At 37.2% G+C, this 13449-nt stretch overlaps 1 protein-coding gene across 1 annotated transcript in view; it reads right to left on the bottom strand.

The window, feature by feature from the left end:
- The window catches only part of NELL2 (neural EGFL like 2), a 166902-nt gene that overhangs the window by 16100 nt on the left and 137353 nt on the right, over window positions 1-13449 (bottom strand). Inside the window, exons 15-16 of the mRNA XM_020973673.2 lie at window positions 9298-9393; window positions 7798-7938 (exon numbers count right to left, since the gene is read on the bottom strand). Coding sequence (XP_020829332.1) covers window positions 7798-7938; window positions 9298-9393 — 237 coding nt within the window. The remainder of the gene's footprint in view (window positions 1-7797; window positions 7939-9297; window positions 9394-13449) is intronic.

Here is a 13449-nt window from a genome sequence, read left to right as displayed (position 1 = left end):
TGCAGAAATAAAACAGCATTTGAAAGTTATTCAGGAAGTCGTGTACTTCAAAGGTCTTTGAAATTAAGGAAAACAAGGTAGCTAATGAAATCTAACATTTTGTTAGATGAGGAAATAATGGGAATGTCTAGTTTTCTACAGAATATCATGAAAGCCAGTTTTGCTCATTTTGCTTTCATTGTGGGAAAGTTCCAGTCCATCATTGCTCTGGCACATGTCATTTGTGATATGGCAATTTAAATGCAATGTCAAATCCAAAGCCCCAGAGTAAATAATTTATCTCTTATGAGAATAGTGATGCCTTAATATTTTAAAACTTATCTAGAGCATATAGACATTAAATTAGTACTGCTGAAACACATGGAGGATTTACTATTCAAAACTAGATGATTCTTCTTCCACCATCCATCTAAATAGAAACACGGAAGCTGTTTATACCATTTAATCATTTTGTGGCTAATGAACCAAAGTAAAAACCAAGTCTCTTTTCTACAACTTTTGCCCTTTTCTGGATCAAGAAAAAAATCTACCTTTTTATTCCAAAAGTAGAGTTCTGATTGTTCATAATTAGTGAATTTTTAATCTTGAATTGAGTAAATGCCATCTCTCTTCAGTTGTGTTCTTGGAAGTTCCAACTGGTTTAAACACTGAACTAAAAAGTCCGACATCATTCAGTCCCATGAATCATATGGATCCATCTCAAATTATTTATTCAACATGTGGAAAATTAGCCTGGGACCTTCTCTAGAACTGATGTGTCACTGAAATTAAAGGTGTAGAAGTAGAGTGGGTGGTGTCAAGACATTGACTGTTGGTTTTGTTTCCTTCCGTGTCACACTGACTAGTAGATGTAGTCATCTCAGATGGTTCAGGAGGATGGGCTAGGGAAGCATTGCTGTAGGCTTGACTGAGTCTTTTAACAGTAGAGATGTAGAAGGGAGAGTGAGAAGATGAAGAGGCTGGCAGTTGACTGCTGGGAATTTCCACTTCCTGTAGTAGTGGTAGTCTTGTTTTATGACTGTTTAGTCACTGGCAGAGTGGTAGTTCTCACTGAAGTATTGTTGTTTATACTTGGTGCGGTGGTTACATTTTGAGAATAAATCTGCATGGGTAACAGGACTGCCAGGAGCAGGAGCCCCAGACATATTTTTGCCACAATCACTGTCCACATGGCCATTCTGTCTGTTGGTCTGGGCCCTCTCAGTGCAATGCAATACTATATGAACTGCTCCACTCAGGAAGCACACTCTAAGTACTAAAGTGGTATATGGGTCCAGATCCAGGTGCCTATTTTGTTTTTTGAATAGCATCTTATTTTTCCCACAGTTACATGTGAAAAAAATTTTTAGCACTCATTTTTACAAGATTTTGATTTCCAAATTTTTCTCCCTCCTTCCCCTTCCTCCCCTTTTCTGAAAATGGTAGGCACTTTGATATACTTTATGCATGTGCTATCATGCAAAAATATTTCCGTATCAGTCACAGTTGTGAAAGAATAAACAGAACAAAAAGGGAAAAAAAAAACATGAGAAAGAAGAAATTGAGCAAAAAATCAAATGCTTCAATCTGCATTCAGAGTCCATCACTTCTTTCTCTGGATGGACTTGTCTTGGATCAGTGTCTGGCTGAGAAGAGCTGAGTCGTTCAGAGTTGATAATCATGCAATGTTGCTGATACTGTGTCCAATGTTTTCCTGGTTCTGCTCACTTCACACAGCATCAGTCCATATAAATCTTTCCAGGTCTTTCTGAAGTCTGCTTGTTCATCATTTCTTATGGCACAATAGTATTCCATTACATTCATATACCACAATTGTTCAGCCATTCCCCAATTTATGGGCATCCCTTCAATTTCCAATTCTTTGCCACCATGAAAAGGGCTGCTATAAATACTTTTGCACATGTAGGTCCTTTCTCCTTTTTTTATGATCCCTTTGGGATACAGACCTAGTAGTGGTATTGCTGGATCAAAGGGTATGCACAGATTGTTTGTCCTTTGGGCATCGTTCCAAATTGCTCTCCAGATCAGTTCACCAGCAGTGCATTAGTATCCCAATTTCCCCACATCGTCTCCAGTATTTATCATTTTCATTTTCTGTCATATTAGCCAACCTGACAGGTATGAGGTGGTACATCAGAGTTGTTTTAATTTTTATTGCTATAATCAAAAGTGATTTAGAACACTTCTTCATATGCCTATAGATAGCTTTGATTTCTTCATCTGAAAACTGCCTGTTCATTGACTATTTATGAATTGGGGAATGGTTTGAATTCTTCTAAATTTCATCCAATTTTCTATATATTTGAGAAATGAGGCCTCTATCAGAGACACTTGGGGTAAAGATTGTTTCTGAGTTTTCTGCTTTCCTTCTAATCTCGGTTGCCTTGGTTTTGTTTGTACAAATGCTTTTTAATTTAACATAATCAAAATTATCTATTTTACATTTTGTAATATTCTCTGTCTCGTTTGGTCATGAATTCTTCACCTTTCTATAGATCTGACAAGTAGAGTATTCCTTGCTGTTCTAATTTGCTTATGATGTCTCCCTTTATGTCTAAATCATGCCAAAGGTATGTCATATCTAAGTTTTCTAATATTCTATTTACCTCCTTAGTTTCTTTCTTGGTTAAGTTTATTTTTTGGTTAGATTTATCAAGTTCTGAGAGGGGAGAGTTGAGGTCTCCCACTAGTATAGTTTTGCTATTTTTTTTTTTGTATAACTCACTTAACTTCTTGTTTAAGAATTTGTTTGCTATACCACTTGGTACATGGATGTTTAGTATTGATATTGCTTCATTGTCTAAGGTACCTTTTAGCAAGATAGATTCCTTCCTTATCTCTTTTAATTAGGTTTTTTTTCTTTTACTTTGTCTAAGATCAGAATTGCTACCCCTCTTTTTTTTTTAAACTTCAGCTGAAGCATAATAGATTTTGCTTCAGCCCCTTGTCTTTACTCTGGGTGTCTCTCTGCTTCAAGTGTGTTTCTTATAAAAAACATATAGGATTCAGGCTTTTGATCCACTGTGCTATCCACTTCCATTTTATGGGAGAGTCCATCCCATTCACATTACAGTTATGATTATTACCTGTGTATTTCCCTCTATCCTATTCTTCCTCCTGTCCATCTTCTCTCTCCTTTCACCTTTTCCCTCCTCACCAGTGTTTTACTTGTGTCTACCACCTCACCTGATCTGCCCTCTCTTCTGTCAGTCCTTACCCCTCCTTTACTTATTCTCCTCCCTTGCTATTTCCCTGTTAAGTGAAATAGATTTCTATATTCAACTGATTATATATATGATTCCCTCTTTGAGCCAATACTGATGAGAGTAAGGTTCAAGTGATACTTGTCACCCAACCTCCCAACTTCCCCACTACTGTAATAGGTCTTTCATGCCTCTTCATGTGAAATAATTTACCCCATTTTACCTCTCCCTTCCTTCTGTACCTGTTGTGTTCCTCTTTCTCATTCCTTATTTTTTATGTCGTTCCCTCAAATTCATCTTATTATCATACCCTCTATCTATGTATATTCCTTCTAGCTGTACTATTAGTGATACAATTTTTAAGAATTGCAAGTATCATCTTCCTGTGTAGGGATATAGTTTAACTCAATTGAATCCCTTTATGAAAGTTTGAAATCCTTGTATTTCATTCAATGTCTATTTTCTTCTTTGATGTATTATGCTTAATTTTGCTGAGTAAGTGATTCTTGGTTATAGTCTTAGCTCCTTTGTCTTCTGGAATATCATGTTTCATGACCTCCAGTCCTTTAAAGTTGTAGCTGCCAAGTCCTGTGTAATCCTGATTGTGGCTCCCTGATATTTGAATTGTTTCTTTCTGGCCACTTCTAGTACTTTTGCCTTAATCCGATAGTTCTGAAATTTGGCCATAATGTTCCTTGGCGTTTTAATTTTGGGATCTTTTTCGGGAGGTGATCATTGGATTCTTCCAATGCCTATTTAGGCTTCTGGTTCCAGGATGTTAGGGCGGTTTTCCTTGATAATTTCTTGAAAGTTGCTGTCCAGGTCCTCCTTTTGATTATGGCTTTCATGTAGTCCAGTGACTCTGAGACTGTCTCTCCTGGATCTATTTTCCATGTCAGTTGTTTTTCCCATGAGGTATTTTACATTTTCTTCCATTTTTTCATTCTTTTGAATTTGTTTGATTGATTCTTGATGTCTCATAGACATCTTGGTTGCCTTGGTTTTGTTTGTACAGCCTTTTGTTGGCTACATTGCTCCAGAATCCACTTGCCCAATTCTAGCTTTTAAGGTGTTGTTTTCCTCAATTAGTTGTTGTACTTTCTTTTCCATTTGGCCAATTCTACTTTTTAAGCAGTTTTCCAAGCTATTGACTCCCCCCCCCATAATTCTCTTGCATCACTCTCATTTGTTTTTCCCATTTTTCTTCTACCTCTCATATGATTTTTAAGCTCCTTTTTGAGCTCTTCCATGAGTTTTTCTTTGGGGTTTTGCCCATAGCTGTTGTGACATTGTTTTTTGTGTGGTTTTTTTTCTTTTTGATGAGGCAATTGGGGTTAAGTGACTTGCCCAGGTCACACAGCTGGTAAGTGTCAAGTATCTGAGGCTGGATTTGAACTCAGGTCCTCCTGACTCCAAGGCCAGAGCTCTATCCACTGTGCCACTTAGGTGCCCTGACATTGTTTTTCTCTTTTTGAGTTTGTGTCTTGGTCTTCCCTGCCACCATAATAACTTTCTGTGGTCTGATTCTTTTTTGTTGTTTTTTGCTCATCTTTTTTTCCCCCCCCTTTTCCTTTCTTTTAAATTTGAGCTCTCCACCTGGAGTGGAAGGGGAGCTGTCTCAGGCTTCTTGTTCCAGTGGATGCAAGCCCTAGTTCTTTACCTGGTGCTGCACTGAAAAGGCCCTCAGAGGACCCTAGTGTCTGGTGCTGTGTGGAGGCAGTAGGGTGGGAGGTGGCTGATACTGCCGGAGGCCCTAGGGATCTGGCAGCTTCCCTGGTGCTGATCTGGGATCCTAGAGGTGGTGTCTAGTGTGTGGTGAGGCCCGGTGGGGTGCTTCTGCATTTCCTTGGGGCTACATTGAAGCATATAGAGGCCCAGACCCTGGAGGATGCCTGTTTACCTGGGGTTACACTGAAGCGTGTGGTCGTTCTTGGAGCTGGAGTCTTCTGGTTCCCCTGGCAGGTGTGGCACCGGTGGGTTCGGTGTTGGTGTTCGCCTGCTCCACCACACTTTGGCTCAGGATCTCCCACTGGTTTGCTGAGGTGGGGCCTTGCTGCTGGTTTGCTGAGATGCTTGCTGTGCTGGAATGCACCCCCCTTTTACCTGCTGATCTTCCAAGTTTCTTCAGCTAAAAGATTTTCACCCTGTTTTTTGCTGGTTCTGCTTTTCCAGGATTTGTTTTGGTGTACAATTTAATGGTTGTTTGGAGATGAATATGGGAGAGTTACAGCAATTTACCGCTTACTCTGCTCTCTTGCCTCCTGGAAGTCTTTTAATCTCTTTTTGACCTGTGTCCGATCCTCTTACTATCTCTTTGTGGTGAGAGCTCCCCAAACTGTTGCTGCTTCTGCACCTCTTGTGGCCATAAACTGCAAGGCCCATAGATTATGTTGGCAGCATACTGTGCTCTGGGTCGGCCCTCGCTGACAGTGTCATAAACTTGCTTCTGGCCTCCTAAATTGTTTGCAGCTGGAAAAATGCCTTTTGTTGGCTACATTGCTCCAGAATGTAATGCATTATTTTAAAGATTTTTGGAGGGAAAAGTTAGAAGAGTTCAGCTGGAATGTTGCTTCTACTCTGCCATCTTGGCTCCACCTCTGGAATATTGTATTTCAAGCTCTCTGCTTCTTTACGGTGGTGTCTGCTAATCATGTATGATTTTGACTGCAGCTTAGTACTTGAATTCTTTCTTTTTGGCTGCTTGTAGTATTTTTTTTCTATCACCTGGAAACTCTGGCTTTTGGCCATGGTAGGAGTTTTCATTTTAGAGATTTCTTTATTTCTACTTTCACTTTATTCTTGGATTATAAAAGATATGGGCAGTTTCCTTTTAAGACTTCTTAAAATATAGTATCTAGGATTCTTTGGTGGGAGTGGGGGGGGAATCATGGCATTCAGGTAACCCAATTATTCTCATGTATTTTCTCCTCATTCTGTTTTCTAGGTCAGAGACCTAGAAAATGTCTTTACGTGCACCCAGCAAAGCTGTGTGTCTAGAAGCATCAAGAAAAGAAGGATCCATTGAGAAATACCTAGGGTAGTTTGAAAAACCTAGAGTTTTGGAGGCTATCAGGAGCCACTGCTCTTAGATAAGAACAGTTAAGGCCCTTTAGTGCCTTGAAAGACTCTAAGAGCTCACGTGCTGTCTCCTGAGATGTCACAGAAGGCCCTGAAGATCCATCACTCTGAACTCCAAAGATCCAGAGGAGTTTGACTCTGGAAGCAATTGGATCAGGAGCCCTGGGGACCAAGGATGAGACTAAGTAGGTTAGATCATCTCACCCAAAAGCCCAGCAGTGGGAAGATTCCCAGTGCTGCATAATAGCTCATTCAAGACTGGAGAGATGAGTAAGCCAAAGAAAATGCTGCCTAGTATAAAAGGAAGGAAAAAAACTTACTATAGATCTAGAGATGTTAAAAAAAAATACAGCTTAGTTGGAGAAAGTAACTCCAGAGTATCTGCAAGGAGAAACTTAATGGAAAAAAATTTATTTTCCATAAGGACTATAGAAATACCTAGAATAAATGAAGCAAAATATTTTTAAAATGAAATAAAATATCTGGAAGAAAGAATTAGAAGGAAAATAAATAGCATAGAAGACTAGTAAACTTTACTGGAGTGGACAGACTCCTTGAAACCTGGAATACACTAAATAGAAATCAGTGACTATCAGACAGGAAATATTAGAACAAATTCAAAAGATTGAAAAATAAAAGAAATATTAGATGTAAAAAACAACTGGCCTGGAAAATACGTTACAATAAAAGGATTTAAGAATCATTTGACTTACTGAAGGCTATGCTTTGCAGAAAGCCTGGCTACTATATTTCAAGAAATCATACATGATATCTCCCCTATTAGAATCAGAGGGAAAAGTAAAGATAGAAAGAAGCTGCTGTTAACATTCTGAAAGAAACCGTGAAAGAAAAAATTCTCAAAATGTCACAGCTAAAATCCAAAGTTTCCATGTCTAAGAAAAAAAATATTGGAAGCATCCATAAAAAAGACCTGGAAGCTTCTGCTATAAGAGGAAATCATGAAATACAATATTCTAAAAAGCAAAAGATGCAGACTTATAACCAAGAATAACTTGCCCTGAAAGGATGACAGTGGTTCTACTGTATAAGATGGATCTTTCATAGGAGAGAGGTTTTTTAAAAATGATACAAAAGATCTCTTTTTCTTACAAAAGAGAATAGAAATTCAGAGAGAAGCACAAACAGGAGAGCTCTAAATGTAATGTATAGAATTTTTAAATTTTTTAAAGTACATGGTGTAAAATGGATATTTGGTTACATATGCAGTCCTTTTTTTAAAAAAAAAAACAACTCAGCTGTTTCATTTTGTTTTTGTGTTTCCAATGCTCAACACAGTGCCTGGCAAATAGTAGTTGTTTAAAAGGTGGGTATTGACTGATTAATCTCAGCAATACTAAATTGTTCCATTAGTGTGTACAGATTTTGCTTTAACAAATCAAAAGTTAATATCACATTACATCTAGGTTTAAAATGGCCTGTGGTTCATACCTTTAGAAAGACATGATAGCTAAGTTTTGCTTAACTGCTCATTATAAATCTTTTCTTTAGTACTGACCTTCACATGACTCTCCATTGGGTGAAAACATTCCATTGTCATGGTAGCCATCTCTGCACTCACAGTGATACCAACCAGGCAGATTAATGCAGTTAGCACGGTTGTCACATTGTACAAAGCCATCTGAACATTCATCAATGTCTGCTCAAAAATAAATTAGAGAAAAAAGAAGTTAAACATTAGCTATAATCCACTGAGAAGTGATATGGTATGTTAGCAAGCTAATTAATAATTATGATACCCCTGGACCCTGGAAATGTGTTGATATACAATAATAGTAAGGATGGTAATTCTAATTTTTATTGTTTTATAGTTGAAAAATGCCTTAAACCCACTAACTCAGTGAAAGTCAGTCAAGTATCTACTATGTGCTAGGCACTATGTTAAGTAATGGAAATATGAAGAAAGGGGGAGAAAAGAAAAGAGAAAAAAAAGAAAAAAGGAAGCTACAAAGGGGAGAACATGATGGAGAATACCAAAGGAGTGCACTGGATGGGAAATAAAGAGAAAGCTGACCTATTTAAATGGAAGTTGTCAAAGAGAAGTTGCAAAGGCAATGTAGATAGATATGGAACAAACTTGTAAAGATTTTACCAGTTGCCTCTAATACGCATCAGTGTCGGCCTATTCTGATCCAAATAAGCCTTTTGTTCTGTATATAGATTCTAGCCTAAGAGCACTTTTACTAAAAACGTGTTGGTCATCAGAAAATAACTGTCTTTTCCAGCAGATGATTTAGTGATAGTGAGATTCACTATTTCATACATAAACTGGAGTTAGTTAGCTTTAAAGTGGTCACAGAAAAGTTCAAATACCATTCATATGGAGCTAAAATTTAAGTTTGTATTAATAATAATCTCATGACATTTTTACTTCTGCCAAGTATGAGCAGCATTAGCCAATTATGAATTTTTCATAAACTATGAACTTAAGTTTTGTGGTAGCTTATGCCCTATATAATGTTATGAGACACTAATACAAAAGGAAGGAATGAAGACAATCTGTGAATTTAGGTCACAATCAAATGGGAATTGTAACTAAGATGACTTCCACAAGATAGCATTCTATGAGTATATGTAAGCCTTGTTTCATTAAACCAATACCTTGAAGACATGTTCTTGAAGTATTCAGCTAATAAATTTAAGCTCTATACTAATCATAGGTAAGTCATAACAATTTTATGGGAAATAACTCTACACAATGAATTATGAAGTAACAAGATCTGGTATAGTAATATATACATAGTATACATATATATTTTAAAATGTCATTATGCTATTTCTAATTGCATTTACTGTTAATAAATACCCTTGGAATGACTCGGGGGGAATAGCCTAATGAATATATATCACTAAAACTTCCCATCTTCTATTCACAGCATTTTTAAAAATTAAGATCACTATATGCTTTTGATAGTCTATTAGAAAATGAAATTCTTATGGGTAATTTTATATGTTAGTGGAAAAATTCATTTTATAGAAGATGAAATTACATTCTTACCTGTTTCACAGCTAGGTCCTGTGAAACCTGGTGGACAGGCACATACATTGGAAGCAATACAGGTTCCTCCATTTCTACAGCCATTTTTGCAAAATGCTGAAAGAGTTAAAAATATCACTACTAATATGAACTCCAAAAATCATTCTTGAAGATGACCTTGACATCAGAAAGGTCATGCCATGACTTGCAAATGAATTGGATTTAACTGAGGGAGGACTGTGCCTCACTTTCTCCTCTAGAGCCATCTGGGTCCCGTGGCAAGGTATAAATCAGGATGACTGGATTGACCCAGATGCAGTGGGGGACCTTGGCTTTTTAAAGTTAAGGTCTTTCCCAGGTCTCTTGGGAGTCTACTTGTCCAGACAAACCCAGGAACTATATGAACACAATTACAAAGCACTTATCACAAAAAGTTAGATCTAAACAATTAGAAAGATATTAATTGTTTATGGGTAGACTAAACCAATATAATAATGTGAAGGGTATTAACGATTTTCATATTAACTGATGTGATATGTATAATGAGTATGCCAGTAATTTAGATTTCTCAGAGCTGCCTCTTCTAGCTTGGGAGTCAAAAGCTTGCAATGCAGCTTGAAATGATCAGTCATACCCTTGACAATGCTCTTACAATCCTTACAATCCTGTGCCTGTGTACATTAAGTGAAGTGAATCAAAAATTTTAGACCTGTTTCTGTCATAGAACTCTGCTCTTTTGCCCTACCAAGTAATGACCCTCAAAGACTTGAAATGATACTGTTTCCACAGGACCCCAGAACACCTGTGTTGTCCTTCACTCATGGACTTGTCATAGGAAACCACTCAAGCCCTGGAAATGATTATTTGTAATCAACCTTCCTCCACCCACCTCACCTCCCACTTGTGATTTATGTGTATAAACTGTGCCTTTACTCCACCACGTGGAGCATTCCTCACTCTGGAAGTTATTAATTAAACTGCTACTGGTTTCCTGGTATTTCTGTCTCTGGCCTGCTTTGTGTGGCTCTGGGTATTCATAGGTTAGAGAATGGTCCTGTTTGGACTACATTTAAAATTGTGTTAACAATAAAAATTACAAATCCACCTAAGTTAATTTATTTATTCAGTACTATACCACTCAAATTACCAAAAATATTTTATAGACCTAGAAAATATAATGAAATTCATCTAGAAGAACAAAAGGTCAGGAATTCCCTTGATAGGGAATCAATTTTTTTTTAAATGTGAAGGAAAGTAGCTTAACAGTATCACATCTCAAACAGTATTACAAAGTGGTAATCATCAAAACAAGCTGGCACTGGCTAAGAAACAGAGCGGTGGATCAGTGGAATAGATTAGGTATGCCATACACAGTAGTAAATAATCATAGTAATATAGTGTTTGACAAACCCAAAGATCCAAGATTTGGGGACAAGAAATCAATATTTGACAATAATTACTAGAAAAACTGAAAAGCAGTTTGGGAGAAAATAGGTATAGACCAACATCTTATCCCGTATACTGAGATAAGGTCAAAATGGGTATCTGATTTAGACACAAATTGTGACATTATAAGTAAATTAGGGGAGCATGGAATGTTTTACCTCTCAGATTTATGGATAAGGGAAGAATTTATGACCAAAGAAGAGACAAAGAGCCTTCCAGGAAGTAAAATGGATAATTTTGATTTATCAAATTAAAAAGTTTTTGCACAAACAAAACCAATGCGGTCAAGATTAGAAGAAAAGCAGGAAACTGGGACAAATTCTTATGGCGAGTTTCTCTGATAAAGACATTATTTCTCAAATATATGGAAAACTGAGTCAAATTTATAGGAATATGAGTCAACTGACAAATAGTCAAAGGATATTAACAGGAAATTTTCAGAAGAAATCAAAGCCAACTATAGTCATATGAAAAATGCTTTAAATCCCTATTGATTAGAAAAATGCAAATTAAAACAACTTGAGTACCTCCTCACATCTATCAGATATGACAGAAGTAGAAAATGACAGGTGTTGGAGGGGACATGGAAAAACAGAGATACTATTAGTCGAGTTGTGAACTTATCAAGCCATTCTGAAAAGTAATTTGGAACCATGCCCAAATGCTATAAAACTGAATATCCTTTGACCAGCAATACCATGACCAGGTCTATATCCCAAAGAGATCAAAGGAAAAGGATGTATATATGCAAAAATATTTATAGCTGTTATTTTAATGTTGGCAAAGAATTGGAAATTGAAGGTATGCCCATCAGTTGGGGAATGGCTGAACAAGTTCTGCTATATGATTGTGATGGAATATTATTGTGCTTATAGCAAATGACCAGCAGGCTGCTTTCAGAAAAATCTGGGAAGAGTTGCATGAACTAATGCAAAACGAAAGGAACGGAACTAACACATTAACAACAATATTGAAGGATGATCAGCTGTGAATAACTTAGCTATTCTCAACAATACTATAATCCAAAACAATTTGAAAGGACTTTTGAGAAAAAATGCTATCCACCTCCAGAGAAAGAACTGATGGTGTAAGAATGTAGATTGAAGCATCCTTTTTTACTTTATTATTCTTTTTTTGTCTGTTTTCTTTTGCAGCATGGCTAATATGAAAATGTTTTGCATGACTACACATGTATAATCTATATCAAATTGCTTATATTCTCAAGGATGGGAAGAGGAGAGAGGGAGGGAGAGAAATTGGAACTAAAATTTTTAAAAAGAAATGTTTAAAAATTTGTTTACATGTAATTAAAAATAGAAATTAAATAAAAACCTTTTCATCATACTAATCCTGCTACCTATCATGCTATATATATTAGTTTCTTCTCAGCTAAACTTCTTGAAAAAGACATCTACACTTGGTAACTTCAGTTCTCTCAAACTGTCTGACCTCATCATTCACATGAATGAAACTTCTCTCTCAAGAATCACTAAAGATTGCTTAATTGCCAAATCAAATGTAGTTTTTCTTGATCTTCATCTTCCTTCCTTTTGGAGAATTTGACACTGCTGATGACCTGCACCACCTGGATAGTCTCTGCTTTCTAGATTTTGATAACTCTTGGTTATCCTGCTTCTTGTTCTACTTTTATGGATCTTCCTTTATTTTTTTCCCACTACCTATCCATCTTCCTCTCATTTCCTCACTGCTTTGCCACCACCAAGGCTCAGTCCTATGTTCTCTTTTTTTTCACTCTATAATGTCTAACCTAGTGACCTCATTAGCTCCTATGGATCTCTGCATATGATGACTTTGCGCTTTTTTTTTTTTTGGTGAGGCAATTGCAGTTAATTGACTTGCCCTGGGTCACACAGCTAGTAAGTGTCATGTGTCTGAGGCCACATTTGAACTCAGGTCCTCCTGACTCCAGGGCCGGTGCTCTGTCCACTGCTCCAGCTAGCTGCCCCAATCACTTTGCATAGATATATTGAATATAAATTTCTCTCTTAGGCTTCACTCCCGTATCACCAACTGCCCACCCTAAATGTATCCTATGCATCTCAAACTCAACATATACGAAAAGTAACTCATTGTCCTCACCCCAAAACAACTTTCTTCTGAATTTCCCTGTTTTGGTGGAGGGCACTACTGTCTACCCCCAAGTCACTGAAGTTCAAAAACCTAGTGCCCTCTTTGATTTCTCACTCATGTTCAACCCATGTATCCAATCAGTTGTCAAATTGTGCTCAATTCTCTTCACTCATATAGACATCACTCTAGTGTAGGCCCTCATTACCTCTCAGTTGGACTATTTGAAGAGCCCTCTAATTTTTCTCCATCCTTGTCTCTTCTCTAATTCATCTTTCTGAAAGCTGTCAAAGGGATTTTCCTTTATCACAGGTCTGACCATGTCATTCCCACTACTCAATAAATTCTTAGGTCTCCCTGTATCTAGAACAAAATATATAATCCTTTTTAAAGCATTTAAAGCTCTTTTAAATCTAGCTTCTGATCTTCCTGGTCTTCTTATTCTCTGCTCCACTCTATGATGTAGCCAAAATGGCCTACATCAGGCCATTTCTTGAACATGTCACTCCATCCACGGACTCTGTTTCCTTGTATTGGTTGTCCCCCATGCCTAGAATGCTCACCCTCCTTGTATCCACTGCTTTGAATTTCTTGCTTTCTTCGAAACTTAGCCCCATGCCATCTTATACAGGAGATTTT

This window comes from Phascolarctos cinereus, unplaced genomic scaffold (assembly GCF_003287225.1).
Source record: "Phascolarctos cinereus isolate Bilbo 61053 unplaced genomic scaffold, phaCin_HiC Scaffold_1;HRSCAF=81, whole genome shotgun sequence".
NCBI classification, from domain to species: domain Eukaryota; kingdom Metazoa; phylum Chordata; class Mammalia; order Diprotodontia; family Phascolarctidae; genus Phascolarctos; species Phascolarctos cinereus.
This window is presented reverse-complemented; position numbering and strand designations above follow the sequence as displayed.